General features: G+C 40.7%; 1 protein-coding gene across 6 annotated transcripts in view; it reads left to right on the top strand.

Annotated features, from left to right (window-relative positions):
* Window positions 1-14,698, top strand: part of KHDRBS2 (KH RNA binding domain containing, signal transduction associated 2) — a 525,703-nt gene that overhangs the window by 100,001 nt on the left and 411,004 nt on the right. For all 6 annotated transcript variants that reach the window (XR_013276828.1, XR_013276827.1, XR_013276826.1 and 3 more), the window contains exon 2: window positions 2,590-2,717. Coding sequence is in view for 1 of the 6 variants with exons in the window: in XM_077487861.1 (XP_077343987.1) it covers window positions 2,590-2,717 (128 nt within the window). In the remaining 5 variants the exon portion in view is untranslated. The remainder of the gene's footprint in view (window positions 1-2,589; window positions 2,718-14,698) is intronic.

The raw sequence follows: 14,698 nt of genomic DNA, 5'->3' as shown, positions 1-14,698 counted from the left end.
GCTACCATAACAATGCCATTCCTCTTCAAAGTAGCGAAGTAAAATGACGGTGGGCAGTCGGGAAGTGGTTAAAGCGGAGTTCCACCCAAAAATTGAACTTCCACCTTAAGTACAGGTGACTGACACATGTGAGTTTAGCTAGGTGTGCTGGTGATGGAGGGGGAGGCAGCAGTCAGTGGGAAGGTGGAAATCCAAATCCCATGCTTCACATGTCAGGACACCAAGCCTAACTGCCCTTCACACGCCGGGGAATGGGTCCTTCATTTGGCTGAGCGCAGCAGGGACATTGGCGTCTCCCTTGCTGCTAGGACCTCCAGTGACACCGTAAGCCTTTTACTTCATTTCTCATCTTTCCTCACTTTCCTTTGCATTGACAACTTGATTGATCTGTATGGTTCCCATTGAATAACCTTTGTATATTCTCATTCGGCTGCCATTTGTTTGACTGTTCCCCCCATTAACCCATTGAGCGCTGGATACTTTTGTTGTATGTACTCGGGTACTTTGCTGGGCTGTGACAGGTACTCTGATGCTGGTGACAGGTACTCTGATGGGCTGTGACAGGTAATCTGATGCTGGTGACAGGTACTCTGATGGGCTGTAACATGTACTCTGATGGGCTGTGACAGGTCCTCTTTATTTGGCGGGCATTGTACTGTGTTTTTTAGCCAGGTCTCCTCCTCACACACTGAGGAGGAGAACCCTGAAATGGCACTACAGCCGTTTGTTGTCATTTGTGACTGGCTGTGATTGGACATAGCTCATGTGACCGGCTGTGATTGGACACAGTCGGTCACGTAGTAGAGACATTTTTATTGGGTCTTTACCCCGATCGGGGATGGGCTGTGTCCCGAGGGACACACTTTGTCACTGAATGCCACTCTTAGCGCCCCCGGGGGCGTACAGGAGCAGCAAGGCCGGGTGGATGTCATAAGGTACGGAGTGTTCCTGCCGGTGTCATTTTACGTTAGCTTGGTATGGAACTGGTTAAAAAAACATTATCAATACTTTTTTCCCCTTTTTTATAAGTGAGTGCATTCCCTGTGCTCCCTCAGGAGGGTTGTCAGAACAAGTCTGATCATTGGGGGAGAACAGGCTGAGTTCCCAGCATAGCTAGAAAACTGATCAAGCTGTGCTGTCCTGCTTAGTGTGGTCAGTTTTTATTGGAAAAGCAGAGGGACTGGCAGGAACACCAGGGATTTCACACAAAGGAAGCAATACAAAGAGAACAGGATACTTTTTCATACAAGTACATAGTACAGCATGCACATATAAGGAATATGAAATGTTAGGTTAACAAACACTTTATTACTACTGGTAGTATTTTAGCATAATCTATTTTCAACTACCCTATGAGGATCCAATTTCAAGAGGTGGTTTTCCTTTTTTCTTTTGTATTTTGACTGGCATCCATATAATATTATAAATAATGCTGGTAAACTGACAGTACAGTATATAGGCTTGGAAGCAAATTTTAAACTACATGGGCATTTTGGGACTAAAAAAAGTCCCTGATCCTTTCCAGAAATGCAGCGAAAAAAAGCATAGATGTCCCATAGGAAACCATGGTAAATAGACTGAGTTTTTTATGGGACACTGTGAACGTGTCCCATAGGAAACCATGGTAAATGGACTATGGTGCATTTCTGCAAAAAGCATTAAAAAACGCATAGGTGTGAACCAAGTCTTAGGAAGCAATGTTTTCAAGCTGTTTACACTGAGTGTGTTTGGGAATTCTTCCTAACAAATAAGTCAATGAAAGGTGTTCCTGAGCTATCAGATCACTGACTAATGGGAGTGGATGGGCTGGAGAACTGCAATAATGCCTGCATGCTTTTTAAGGTATTTTTTTTTTATTTTGACTGGAGTTTTATTATTAAAGAGGAACTGCAGTCTGCTCACAAAATAAAAGCATTTTTGCCATTCTGAAGTTTCCTTCAACGACTTTGCATATTATTTTATATATACTGTGATTCTGTACTTGCCAAATATGCTGCAGAAATCTCTCTCCACTAAGTCTGGCTGCATCCATTCTAACTGTGGGCAGCTGAAGCTGCTGCCTGTACACTTCCTGGATTTACACAGATAGGCACACCTCCAGGTCTGCAGCTCTCATTGGCCCTCTTATGACTCGTCTCCCCTCACTTTCTGGCAAACTCTCACCAGAGTGAGAGAGAGAGAGCTGTGCATGATGTCAGAAGCCTAGGCTTTTTACCACACAAACAGGAAGTGGATAAGGTATTTACTGGCAGAAAAAAAATGTTGTACTGTCTAAAGTTAAAACAACAAAGGCAGAGGATTTAATAGATGGAAAGTTGAAAACATTACTGAAGGTCCACTTTAAATATACAATGTAATTTAATTTAAACCTAAAGTACATCAGGTCAGTTTCTGAACATTTGCCTCCATCAGAGAGCTATGTGGCTTTTGGCTAGTACCAACTTTCATAAATTATATTATAAACACAGCAACAGCAATGGAGATATGAATATGCAGATATACAGAACATACAGAATTACATTGTTAATTGTTAACTAGATCTGTTGGAGTTGGTAAACATAACATTTTTTGTTTTGTTTTTTTCCACAGAAATACAAAAGTTTAAAGAATCTGTGGGAGAGAAGGAAGAGGAAGAAAAGAAATACTTAGACATAATCAGTAACAAAAACATTAAGCTGTCAGAACGAGTCTTGATACCAGTGAAACAGTATCCAAAGGTAACTCTTTCTATACAAAAAAAGGTCATATATGTGGCTTTCAAATTTTGCATGTGTGCTTTTGTTTGTGAGATTAAACTAGCCAACCATATATGATTATTTTAGTTGACACAGAGACTCACTACATGTAAACAATCCTAATTTATTAGAGAGTCCAAGTTAACTATATTCTATGTAGCCTGTAACACTCTATAGCACGTGTGTCAAACACAAAGCCTGGGAGCTAAATTCGACCCTCTAGCCAATTTCATGTGGCCCTCACACCTCGGCAAAAGCCACCCTCATTGTTGCCCTCACCTTGCCACAGCAGTCAGCAGCAGAAAGGAGGACAGAACTCCTCCACCAGATCCTGCACTTCTCCATGCAGCCTCAGAGATGATCTTATCTGACCCCCTTCCCCATCTCAGCGGTTGGTAGCAGAGAAGAGAACAGAACTCTTCATACAGATACTGTACCTCACTTTGCAACCAAAGCACCCTCTTCTCTCGACCTCCCCTGTTCTCAGCATTCAGCAGACACCAGCCCTCCTTTGGTCCTCCTCCAGACGCTGAACTTTCTGCTTCCCAGCTCCGCCGCCAGCTTTTTTTTAGCAGCAGCACAAGGTAAGGGGGTGCACTGTGACGTAAGGGAGAATGGAGGACTATTCACATCTAATGGTGGGGGGCTCTTGGCATCTAATGTATGGGGAGTGGGGTTCTCTGGACATCTAGTCTTACAGATACAGATCCTATAGCAGTGATCGTGAACCTTGGCACCCCAGATGTTTTGGAACTACATTTCCCATGATTCTCATGCACTCTGAAGTGTAGGTGAGCATCATGGGAAATGTAGTTCCAAAACATCTGGAGTGCCAAGGTTCGCCATCACTGTCCTATAGGATTACCTTTCACACTGGGGCGCTTTGCAGGCGCTACAGTGCTAAAAATAGCACCTGCAAAGTGCCCTGAAACAGCTGGTGCTGTGTCTCCAATGTGTCTCCAATGTGAAAGCCCTGAGGGCTTTCCCACTGGAGCGGTGCACTAGCAGGATGGTAAAAAAAAATCCTGCTAGCAGCATCTTTGGAGCGGTGAAGGAGCAGTGTATACACCGCTCCTTTACCGCTCCTGCCCATTGAAATCAATGGGACAGCGCGGCTATACCACCGGCAAAGCGCTGCAGCAGCAGCGCTTTGCAGTGGTTTTTAACCCTTTCTTGGCTGCTAGCCGAATACCGCCGCTAAAACGATGGTAAAGTTTTACCGCCGATGCCTCTCTCACCCCAGTGTAAAAGGGGCCTAAGGAACACTTGAACACATTTTTCTGGGTTCTGCTACTACCTAACAACGAGACAGCTCTAGTTTCAGTATAGAAAAGTGCCACAGATCTTCTCCTGCTCCAGAGAAAGATATTGTATTTAAAGTTAACTTATCATGTCCACTATGTAAATACCTTGGGCAAACTGTATACACTCAGAATTCTTTCCTCTCTCTGCCTGAAAGACAAACTCCACTTTTGTTGAGAAAAAAAAACAACGGATAATTAATGCACGTTTCAGGGATTTTATCAAACATAGCAACTTCCCCGTACCAGCTGTCACATTTTGAAAAGAGCTCACCCATGTGGTGCTCCAACCACATTACTGCATCATTTATTCACAGAGTTCTGTGAATGAATGAACTACAGGTACCGACATCCCTTGCTGCTGTCGCCTTAAAGTTCTCAATGAACTACCACAGCGCTGTTGGGCACTGTGGTAGTTCATTGATTCTCCCTGCAACTGTAAAACTCCCTTCCCTGTATAATGCACAGGCATACAGCTCACACTGACAGTCTGCAGGAGACCTGCAAACCTGAAAAAAATGTGTTTTTAAAAAAACATTTAAAGGTGAACTTATCATTTAATATTACTGGTAAGCCGCAGGCACCTGTCTGCTTCTGTCTTCTAAATGTTAATTCCATTGTGCCTGGGGAGGACCCCAATTCCCAGCTTAGGCTTTGACTATTCCAGCTTAGGCATTGACTTTTCTCCATGTCAACAAATACTCCCTCCGCAGTCTAACCCCCACCTGTTTCATTAATCTTTCTGATGGAAGAAGCTTGGTATCCATAGGCGTGCACACAGGGTGTGCTGGGTGTAGGTTTTAAGGTCTGGAGACTGGCTAGGCCACTTCATGATTTGTGCTTCTTCTTGAGCCACTCCTTTGTTAGTGGTATGTTTTTCATTGTCATGCTGGAAGACCCATTCATGTACTCATCCAAGATTTTACTATACATGGCCCCATCGTTTGGCCCCTCAATGCGGCAAAGTTGGCCTGTACCTTTAGCAGAAAAATAGACCCAAAGCATCATGTTTCCACCTCCATGCATGACTGTCAGAATGCTGTTCTAAGGGTCATAGTCAGCATTTTTCTTCCTCCAAACACAGCAAGTCAAGTTAATTCCAAAGAGCTCAATTTTGGTCTCATCTGACCACAGCACTTTCTGCCAATCCTTCTCTAAATCATTTAGATGTTCATTGGCATGACTGTACAAGAGTTTGCTAGAGACATTTATACAGTAATCAGTGGCTATTTTTAGCTCTGATCGCTGCATAAATGTCAATAGTCCCAAAAAAGTGTCAAAAGTGTCTGATCTGTCCACCGCAATGTCGCAGTCCTGCTAAAAATCGCAGATCACCACCATTACTAGTAAAAAAAAAATTATAATAAAAATGGCATAAATATATTCAATATTTTGTAGACGCTATAACAATTATAATAAAAATGGCATAAATATATTCAATATTTTGTAGACGCTATAACTTTTGTGAAAACCAATCAACATACTCTTTTTGCATTTATTTTACCAAAAAATATGTAGAAGAATACATATTGGTCTAAACTGATGAATACATTTGTTTTTTTACATTTGTTTTTGATATTTATTATAGCAAAAATTTAAAAAAATATATATTTTTTTTAATTGTTAGATTTTTTTGTTTATAGCGCAAAATAAAAACTGTAGAGGTGATCAAATACCACCAAAAGAAAGCTCTATTTGTGTAAAAAAAGGATGCCAATTTTGTTTGGGTACAGCGGCGCTCGACTACACAATTTCAAGTTAAAGGGGGAAACTCAATCCCCTTGTGGTGGACTAAAGGCACAAAATCTTTTGGAGAGTATATTTCAAGTTTTAAATTATTTATTGAATATAGTATGTAAAAAGCATATATGAAAAACACATAACATATTTGAACATGTTTACAATATTGTCACCATGATTGCATAATAGTACAAACTGTAAAATATAGTGATTCTTGCACCCAACGCGTTTCAGAGTACATGTTAAAACGGCGCAGTACCGTATCGCAAAAAAATGGTCTGGTCATTAAGAGGGCAAATCTTCTGGTCCTTAAGTGGTTAAATTGAGCTCTAACGGTTTTCCAAGGGGACATAGAAAACCTCAGGGATTTGTATGATTTTACAGGATGCTATGCACTGTATAATCAGGCAAGCACAGACACATTTATTGTGCAGAACAATACTCAGAGTGTGACAGGATTTGAGATACAGCAAATTACTTTTGTGGAGCAAATAACTGTTCCAATTTTTAGGGAAATGCATCCTAGTGATAATAAAAAATAAGAAAATATGGTCATTAAATCTACATTTACTGATAAAGATTTAAAACATAGCATAATCTATTTCCTAATAGATTTTACTTGAGTATGAAACCAAGTCATTACTTTTCAGAATATCATATGCAGGGAACTTGATGAATTGTGTAAATGAGTAGGTGGAGGTGAGAAGCAGAAATCCCGAAGATTTATGCTTTTAATGATCAATCTCCGTTGACTTTTCCAGTGAACGTTTTTATTGAACTGTGTCATAAATCTGAAGGATAAACTCCTTCGGGGAAACAGAACAAGACACAGGCATATGAAGCCACTGGATACAGTAGAACAGATTTATGTAGATCTTCTGACAGAAAATATTAGGAAAATGACTGATTGCTGAGAATCATTCATCATTTTTGTAATGTAAAATCATTCAAAGCTTTGGTTTACTGATGCTCCATTAAACATGTAATGTTAGTGAGGAGAACCGCTATGTACATTCTGGAGGAGGATGCCTAAACAAGCTAGACAATCATTTAGGAGAAGCTCGCAGTCTGCAGTAGCTCAAACTTGCAATTCAATAACAGTCCACAATCAATTTTATTTGCAAACACAGGACTTTAATACCATAATGGAATGAAATAATGGTCATGTGCAGTACCATATATGCCAACCGGAAATAGATATTGAGTATTAAAATGCGGTTTAGTATGTTCCCTGTGACTTCTAAAGGTTGCTGTCAAGTTGCTGCTTGGTAGACATTTACACAAATTCCAGGAAGGGGGAGTGAAGACAATTCACATATGTAATTTAAAGTGTAATGCTAACCTAAAGTTTTTTATAGAAGGTGGAATAGCTAAAAAATATACTAACCCCAATTCACAATTGCTAGTGTAAAAGCCCCCCAAAAAACCTTGTGAATAAAAATGCTGTGAATTATAATTAAAATGCTTATGCAAGACTGATTTTGAAAATCATAGGTTTACCAAAGCAGGTGCCATCTTAGTTTTCCACAACCTGGTGACTCTGAATGGGGAACATTCATTTTGAAACGAGAACTTTAATTTTGCCCAGGAAACATTCTACCTAGTCACTAAATCAACTACTATATTATTCCAAAGCGCTAGGTAATATTCCCTGAAGCCAAGCGGGGACCACATGGGAAGGTCGCTGTATTCTCTCACCTTTCCCCCCTTACTTTATTCACAGGTTTCCATTGGTTTCTGCAACAGAAATCCTCCCCCAGCAACAGCATACTATTGGAGGCTTTGGTGGGATTAGGGCACTGTAGCCTATAAAAGCTCTGCTCTCCCCTTTCAACCAGCCCATCCAAGGTGACTGTGGCTCACATCCAATCTCCTAAACTATTTGTTACATATCACATCATGGTGTTTTGTTTAAAGAGGAAGTAAACCCTGATGGGTTTACTTCCTCTTTGTTTCCCTACAAAGGCAAAGCATAATGCGTCACTTACCTGACACAGGAGCCTGCGATGTCCCCGATTTCCTCGCCTGCTGGAAGCGTCCATCTTCCTTCCGGGGTCACAGACTCCGGCTCTGTGACTGGCCGGAGTCATGTGACGTCACACCTGCACATGCGCGCGGGAGCCGCCAGTCACGGCATGTCCTTTAATGAAAACGGCACGCCGGGACCCTGCTAAAGTGCAAATGAGCTGAATACATTGCCGCAAGCTCAGAAGGAATCCTCATACGGGGAATTGTAAATATCTCCTAAACCATGTAGTTTTAGGATATATTTATAGCACCTACAGGTAAGCTTTAATCTAGGCTTTTACTTTAACTGGTTCCCGACCAGCGCATGCCGATGTACGTCGGCAGAATGGCACGGGCAGGCATATTGGCATACAGGTAGATCCAATCTTTAATGCCGCCCTGCCATCGCGAGCACGCCGCCGGCGGCGCTCTCGCATGCTGGTTGGGACCCCCGTGAGTCTGGTCGCGGGTCCCGTGGACTCAATTGCCGCAGGCATACCCGCGATCGTCTCAGCTGAACAGAGAGATGCCGTTGTAAACAGCATCTCCCCGTTCTGCCTAGCAACTAGTGACGCTGATCTCTGCTCCATGTGATTGATCACTAAATGAAAGCCCAGCCCCCAACAGTTAATAACACACCCCTAGGAACACTTAATCCCTACACTACCACCCACTGGTTAACCCCTTCACTGCCAGTGTCATTTACACAGGAATCACTGCATTTTTAAAGCAGTGATTGCTGTATAAATGACAATGGTCCCAAAAATGTGTCAAAAATGTCCGATGTGTCCACCATAATGTCGCAGTCACAATAAAAATCAATGATCGCCGCCATTACTAGTAAAAAAAAAAATTATTAATAAAAATGGCATAAAACTATCCCCTATTTTGTAAACGCTATAACTTTTACGCAAACCAATCAATAATCGCTTATTGCAATTTTTTTTTACCAAAAATATGTAGAAGAATACGTATCGGTCTAAACTGAGGGAAAAAATGTTTTTTTTTATATATTTTTGGGGGATATTTATTATAACAAAAAGTAAAAAATAATCCCTTTTTTTTAAAAATTGTCGCTCTATTTTTGTTTATAGCGCAAAAAATATAAACCGCAGAGGTGATCAAATACCACCAAAAGAAAGCTCTATTTGTGGGAAAAAAGGACGTCAATTTTGTTTGGGAGCCACGTCGCACAACCGCGCAATTGTCAGTTAAAGCGACGCAGTGCCGAATCGCAAAAAGTGGTCTGGTCTTTGGCCAGCAAAATGGTCCAGGGCTGAAGTGGTTAATGGGGGTTTGTCATCCAGTCTAGTCTGGATGAATTTCATGACTGCATTTTCTGGAATTGTTTTTTTGGTGGAATATGTGCCTCTAACCACTTCTTTGTTGTGCTATAAACTAAACAATAAGAGGGGTTTGGGACATTAAATGAGGTGTGGGGGATCACACAGCTCCATTCCTATCAATATGAAAGAAAAAGAGGGTTTGGGACTTTAAATGAGGTAGGTCTAGCATGGATAAAAAATAAGTGAATGTAAGAAGACATGCTTTATTCATTAAAAAAAACATGACATAGCAATAAGAGCACATGCATAAATAGGCATAACAATCACATATTATTGACTAGATATTTAGAAAAACAATCATAGCAATTTGGAGATAGCATATTGAGGTTTTGGACAGTTGTCCATAATAAAGAATCGCTTGCAGAGGATATAGGAAAAATTATGATGCTCTTCATTTCCTTCTGAGCAGGTATGCCCCTTTTTTCACTATTTCCACACTTCATTTGTATCCACCTTTTATCTTGGTGTTGGGCTCCATTTACTGGTCAATACTTTTCAACAATATAATATACCTTCATATATTCACAGTCTACCTGATTTATTCACTTTTACAGCATTGGAGCCCAAATGGTTTTCTTTTTGATTACTTGTTTCTTTTTCTCTGGGGATCATGATGTGTGTCCGGCTTTCCTGCAAGCCCCTGCCTCAGCTCCCGGGATGAACATTTCTAACAGCCAGCAGTTTACATGTTCACATGGTCTAGACTTAATTAACATGTAAATACTTAGTGGGATGAATTCATTTCTCCCGTCCTTTACATATATAATCTTCCTTGTGTTTGGGTGTAACATTGGACATTGTTTATTTATGCTTTTTTAAAGACATTGGTGCACTCACCCAGGGCCGCTGATAAGCCAGTACAACTGGCCAGTACGGGCCTGGCCAGCAGGGGGGCCCGGCAATATACTGTAAAAAGGGAATGAAAGAATGAAAAGTAAAAAAAAGTGTTTGCCTCCCCTTTTCCAGCCTGCTCACATTTCACTCTAAACAGTGCTGGAGTGGGGCTGAATGTGAGAGCGAGGAGGGAGACATACCAGGTATGACAACAACAATACAAGTTCTGCAAGGACACACAGCTGTGGCTGAATGGAAACAGGATAGTCGGGACCACAGTAACATGAAGCTAGTCGGCTGCAGTGTCTACCAGATATCTGTGTCAGTGAACAGGACAATCAGCCTCCCTTCCCTATTGTCTTGCTGGTTACTTTTTTTCTTTTATTCACCTAACCTGACCTGCACATTGTCTGATCACACTGATATGATCTCTGGAAGACACTGCAGCAGCTATTTAACCATTTCAGTTTATAATTACAAAATAAATTATAAAATCTGCGCTTGGTAAAAAAATATAAATTTGGAAATTAAAAAAGCAGCTGCTGAACACAATAACCCGGATACTGGGCACAACAACATAAAAAATAACTAACAGTGCAGCGCTTACCACTAAGTGAATTTACAAATAATTAAATATGAATAAATAAACTTTCATAAAAAAGAAAAAGAACCTAAATATTTAGTAAATCCAAAAAAAATTTGAACCTCAAATAGAAAACATGTTTGCAGAAAATTGGTTAATTACCAAAAAAAATGTTATAATAGTTGCCTCAAACAAAATTATTATAATTTGCCAAAAAATTGACATCCAACAACAATTCAAAAAAATCCCATACAGTTAAACCTGTGAAAAATAAATTTTCAAGTCCCATACAATTAAACATGTGAAGATAAATTTTCAAAGGTGTAAAGTGGCATCCAATGTAGGTGAACAAAAGTATAATTAATCCTGTGTATTCAGGAGAAGGTGCTTGACCACGTGTGCTTTTCCCAGCTACAAATCAAGTAAGTAATGGAAGCTTACCAGATCGCCATTTAGTGTACACAGATACGAATTTCCAAACGATTCGAAACGGACAATCGGACGACGACCCAGACCTTCAGATGCTCCACAGTCATCGGAGCGACTCGAATCCTCTCTCTGAACGGTCCACACAGCCGCATAGAGTTTTCAATGTGGGAAGCTAAAAACCAGCCCACACCTTCGGGTGTTACGTAGTTCAGGTCCGTTCCGGTCTTTTCGAATGTCTCAGGATATCGTATCACCATATAGACAAAAAGATAAAAAAGTGCGCCCAATCGTGTAATAAAATTTTAAACACGTAGAGTTTATTATTCAACCGAATAATGTTAAGAACTACAAAAGACTCGACCGAGTCGTGTAAAAGTAGTCGTAACGTAAAAAAATGAACAATTTTGCTAGCAAAGTAAGTATAAAAATGAACGAATGCTGATAGCACAAAGGGTGAGCGTATCTACCCGACGATCGTTTCTTCACAATCTGACGTCATCAGGGGTACGCCCACACCCCTGTGCTAAACCCTTTTATAGCCCATGGGTAAGGTGAGGAGCCCTGCCATAGGTGCAGATAAAAACGTCTATTCGTAGATTCAATTAATTTAACCACCGAATGACCAACTCATTCGAACGAGGTCGGAGCCCAGATTCCCACCCGTTAGAAGAGATAGAAAGAATTTACAGAAGTTTGTCGGGTGCATCCTGATCGGCATATATATTCGAACAAAGTCAAGGACCAATTTGTTCGAACAAGGTCAAATTCCCTCCCGTTAACAGCAATAGAGAAATTTATAAAAGTTTACAAAGTACCCACCGAACGGCATAAGCATTCGATCTGGATCGAATACCCCCATTCTATCCAATGGCAGCATACATGTATAGTGACATTTACCACTCAATGTATCGACACAAAAATATCTCCAAAACTGGAGACAAAACCAAAACGAAAAAAACTCGTGAAAGTGTATAAACTTAAATACAACCATCCACAAATTTGTAAGAATTTGGATATATATATGTGATGATATGGTAAAAATATTTTACCCAACCAGCGTTGACTACCCAACTTTACCCATAGTCCATTCACAAAAATAGCTTCATGGGTGAAATATATACGTTAGGCTTAAAAACAGCACACTTTTTAACAAAAGATGTACAACTAGTGTCACAGAGGTTATACAAGGATGCAAACAACAATGAAATCCCAAATCATATAATATAGTCATCAAAAATATGGATAACCTGAATGTCAATTCCAAATAGTAAAGACTGAAACACAGGATTAATTATACTTTTGTTCACCAACATTGGATGCCACTTTACACTTTTGAAAATTTATCTTCACATGTTTAATTGTATGGGACTTGAAAATTTATTTTTCACAGGTTTAACTGTATGGGATTTTTTTGAATTGTTGTTGGATGTCAATTTTTTGGCAGTTTATAATTAGCTATTTAGCTAGAGCTCTGTGTGTGCTGCACAGATTGTTTTTTGAGGATTTACTGCTGGTTTAGGCTAGAAACTTCACAGCCCCATTAACTGGTTACTGCCCTCCACTAATCCTGAGCAGTTCACTGTTTGTAAGAAAATTTGTATTTTGGAAATTGTATGTGAAGCTGTCTTCTGTCACTTGGTTGTACTTTCAAAGGAAAAGCACTGACTTGATTTTTCAGAGCTGGTTTAAATAGAGTGGATCAGCCCTGTGATACTATATACTTGTACACTGGGTTCAGTCATACAATGCAATCCCTAACCGTCTCCTGTACTATGTCTGCAGTGTCTGATCATCTCCTGTACTATGTCTGCAGTGTCTGATCATCTCCTGTACTATATCTGCAGTCTCTGATCATCTCCTGTATTATATCTGCAGTCTCTGATCATCTCCTGTACTATGTCTGTAGCCTATGATCATCTCCTGTACTATGTCTGCATTATCTGACCATCTCCTGTACTATGTCTGCGGTCTCTAACAATCTCCTGTACTATGTCTGCAGTCTCTGACCATCTCCTGTACTATGTCTGCAGTCTCTGTCTCCTGTACTATGTCTGCAGCCTCTGATCATCTCCTGTAGTATGTCTGCAGTCTCTAACCCTCTCCTGTACTATGTCTGCAGTCTCTGGTCATGTCCTGTAGAATGTCTAAAGCCTCTGACCTATCTCCTGTACTATGTCTGCAGGCTGTGATCATCTGTTGTACTATGTCTGCATTCTATGACTATCTCCTGTATTATGTCTGCATTATAACCATCTCCAGTGGTATGGCTGCAGTCTGACCATCTCCTGTATTATATCTGCAGTCTCTGATCATCTCCTGCTGTACTATGTCTGCAGTCTCTGACCATCTGGGGCAGGTCCTGGGTGGGGCTGAAGTAGGGGCCAGGGGCAGGACATGGGTGGGGCTGAAGGAGGCCCCATCAGATCGGCTGTACGGGGCCTCTTGATTTCTGTCAGCGGCCCTGCACTCACCCCTGATGATGTGGTAGGAAACCACAAAACGTTTGTTGGGACAATTTTGATGCACCATTTTCTTTTTAGATGGTTTTATTTCATCCACTCTCAAATTACCTCACTATGTTGCTTTTCAAGCGATTCTTTATTATGGACAACTGTCCGTTACTTCAACATGCCATCTCCAAGTTGCTATGATTGTTTTTAGGAATATCTGTTCAATAATATGTGATTGTTATTTTTATTTACAATGCATGTACTCATATTGCTATGTCATGTTTTTTAATGAATAAAACATGTCTTCTCACATTAACTCATCTTTTTCGTCATGCTAGACCTACCTCATTTAAAGTCCCAAACCCTCTTTTTCATGCATATAGATAGGGATGAAGCTGTGTGATCCCACAAACCTCATTTCATGTCCCAAACCCTCTTTGTTTTGGTTATAGCACAATAAGGAAGTGATTAAAGGCACATATACCACTATAGATGGCTACAGCGCAGCTCTCTAAGGCATCCATTAACATCCTTCCCGAGCCACACCCCTCATGTACCCCTTGGGGCGTGCATTCGTTAAGCTCTGTGAACGCTGTGGGACAATCACAGTCGCCCTTTGCCAAGTGATCAGCTGTGTCCAATCACAGCTGATGACAGTGTAAACAGAGTTTACAGTTATCAGTAGTACTTTCTTCATACGCTGTGAGGAGAGGAGGATCTGTAATTGGCAATCTTCACAGGGAACATGCACACAGATTATCAGTTCAGCCCCATCAGTGCCAATCAGTGGCAATAATGCTGCCTATCAGTGCTACCCATCAATACCATTAATGCTGCCCATCAGTGCTGCCCAGTGCCTCCTCATCAGTGCTGCCTATCAGTGGCCATTACTGCCACCTATCAGTGCAGCCTCATCAGTGCCACCTCATCAGTACCGTCTATTGGTGCCCATCAGTGCCAACTATCAGTACAACCTCATCGGCGCACATCAGTGAAGGAGAAGAATTACTTATTTGAAAAATGTTATAACGGGAATGAAGAATTTTTTTTTTTCTTTTTTCAAAATTGTATTTGTTTTCATTTGTTTAACAAAAAATAAAAATCCCTGTGGTGACTGATTAAATGCCACCAAAAGAAAGCTGTATCTGTCAAACAAAAAAGATAAAAATGTCATATGAGTACAGAGTTGCATGACCGCACAATTGTCATTCAAAGTGTGACAGCACTAAAAGCTGAAAATTGGCCTGGGCAGGAATAACTATAAGTATAAGTG

This window comes from Lithobates pipiens, unplaced genomic scaffold, assembly GCF_037356315.1.
Source record: "Lithobates pipiens isolate NorthernLeopardFrog02 unplaced genomic scaffold, aLitPip1_a1.2 Scaffold_18, whole genome shotgun sequence".
NCBI lineage: Eukaryota > Metazoa > Chordata > Amphibia > Anura > Ranidae > Lithobates > Lithobates pipiens.
Note: the sequence above shows the minus strand (reverse complement) of the source record. Positions and strands in the feature narration are given on the sequence as shown.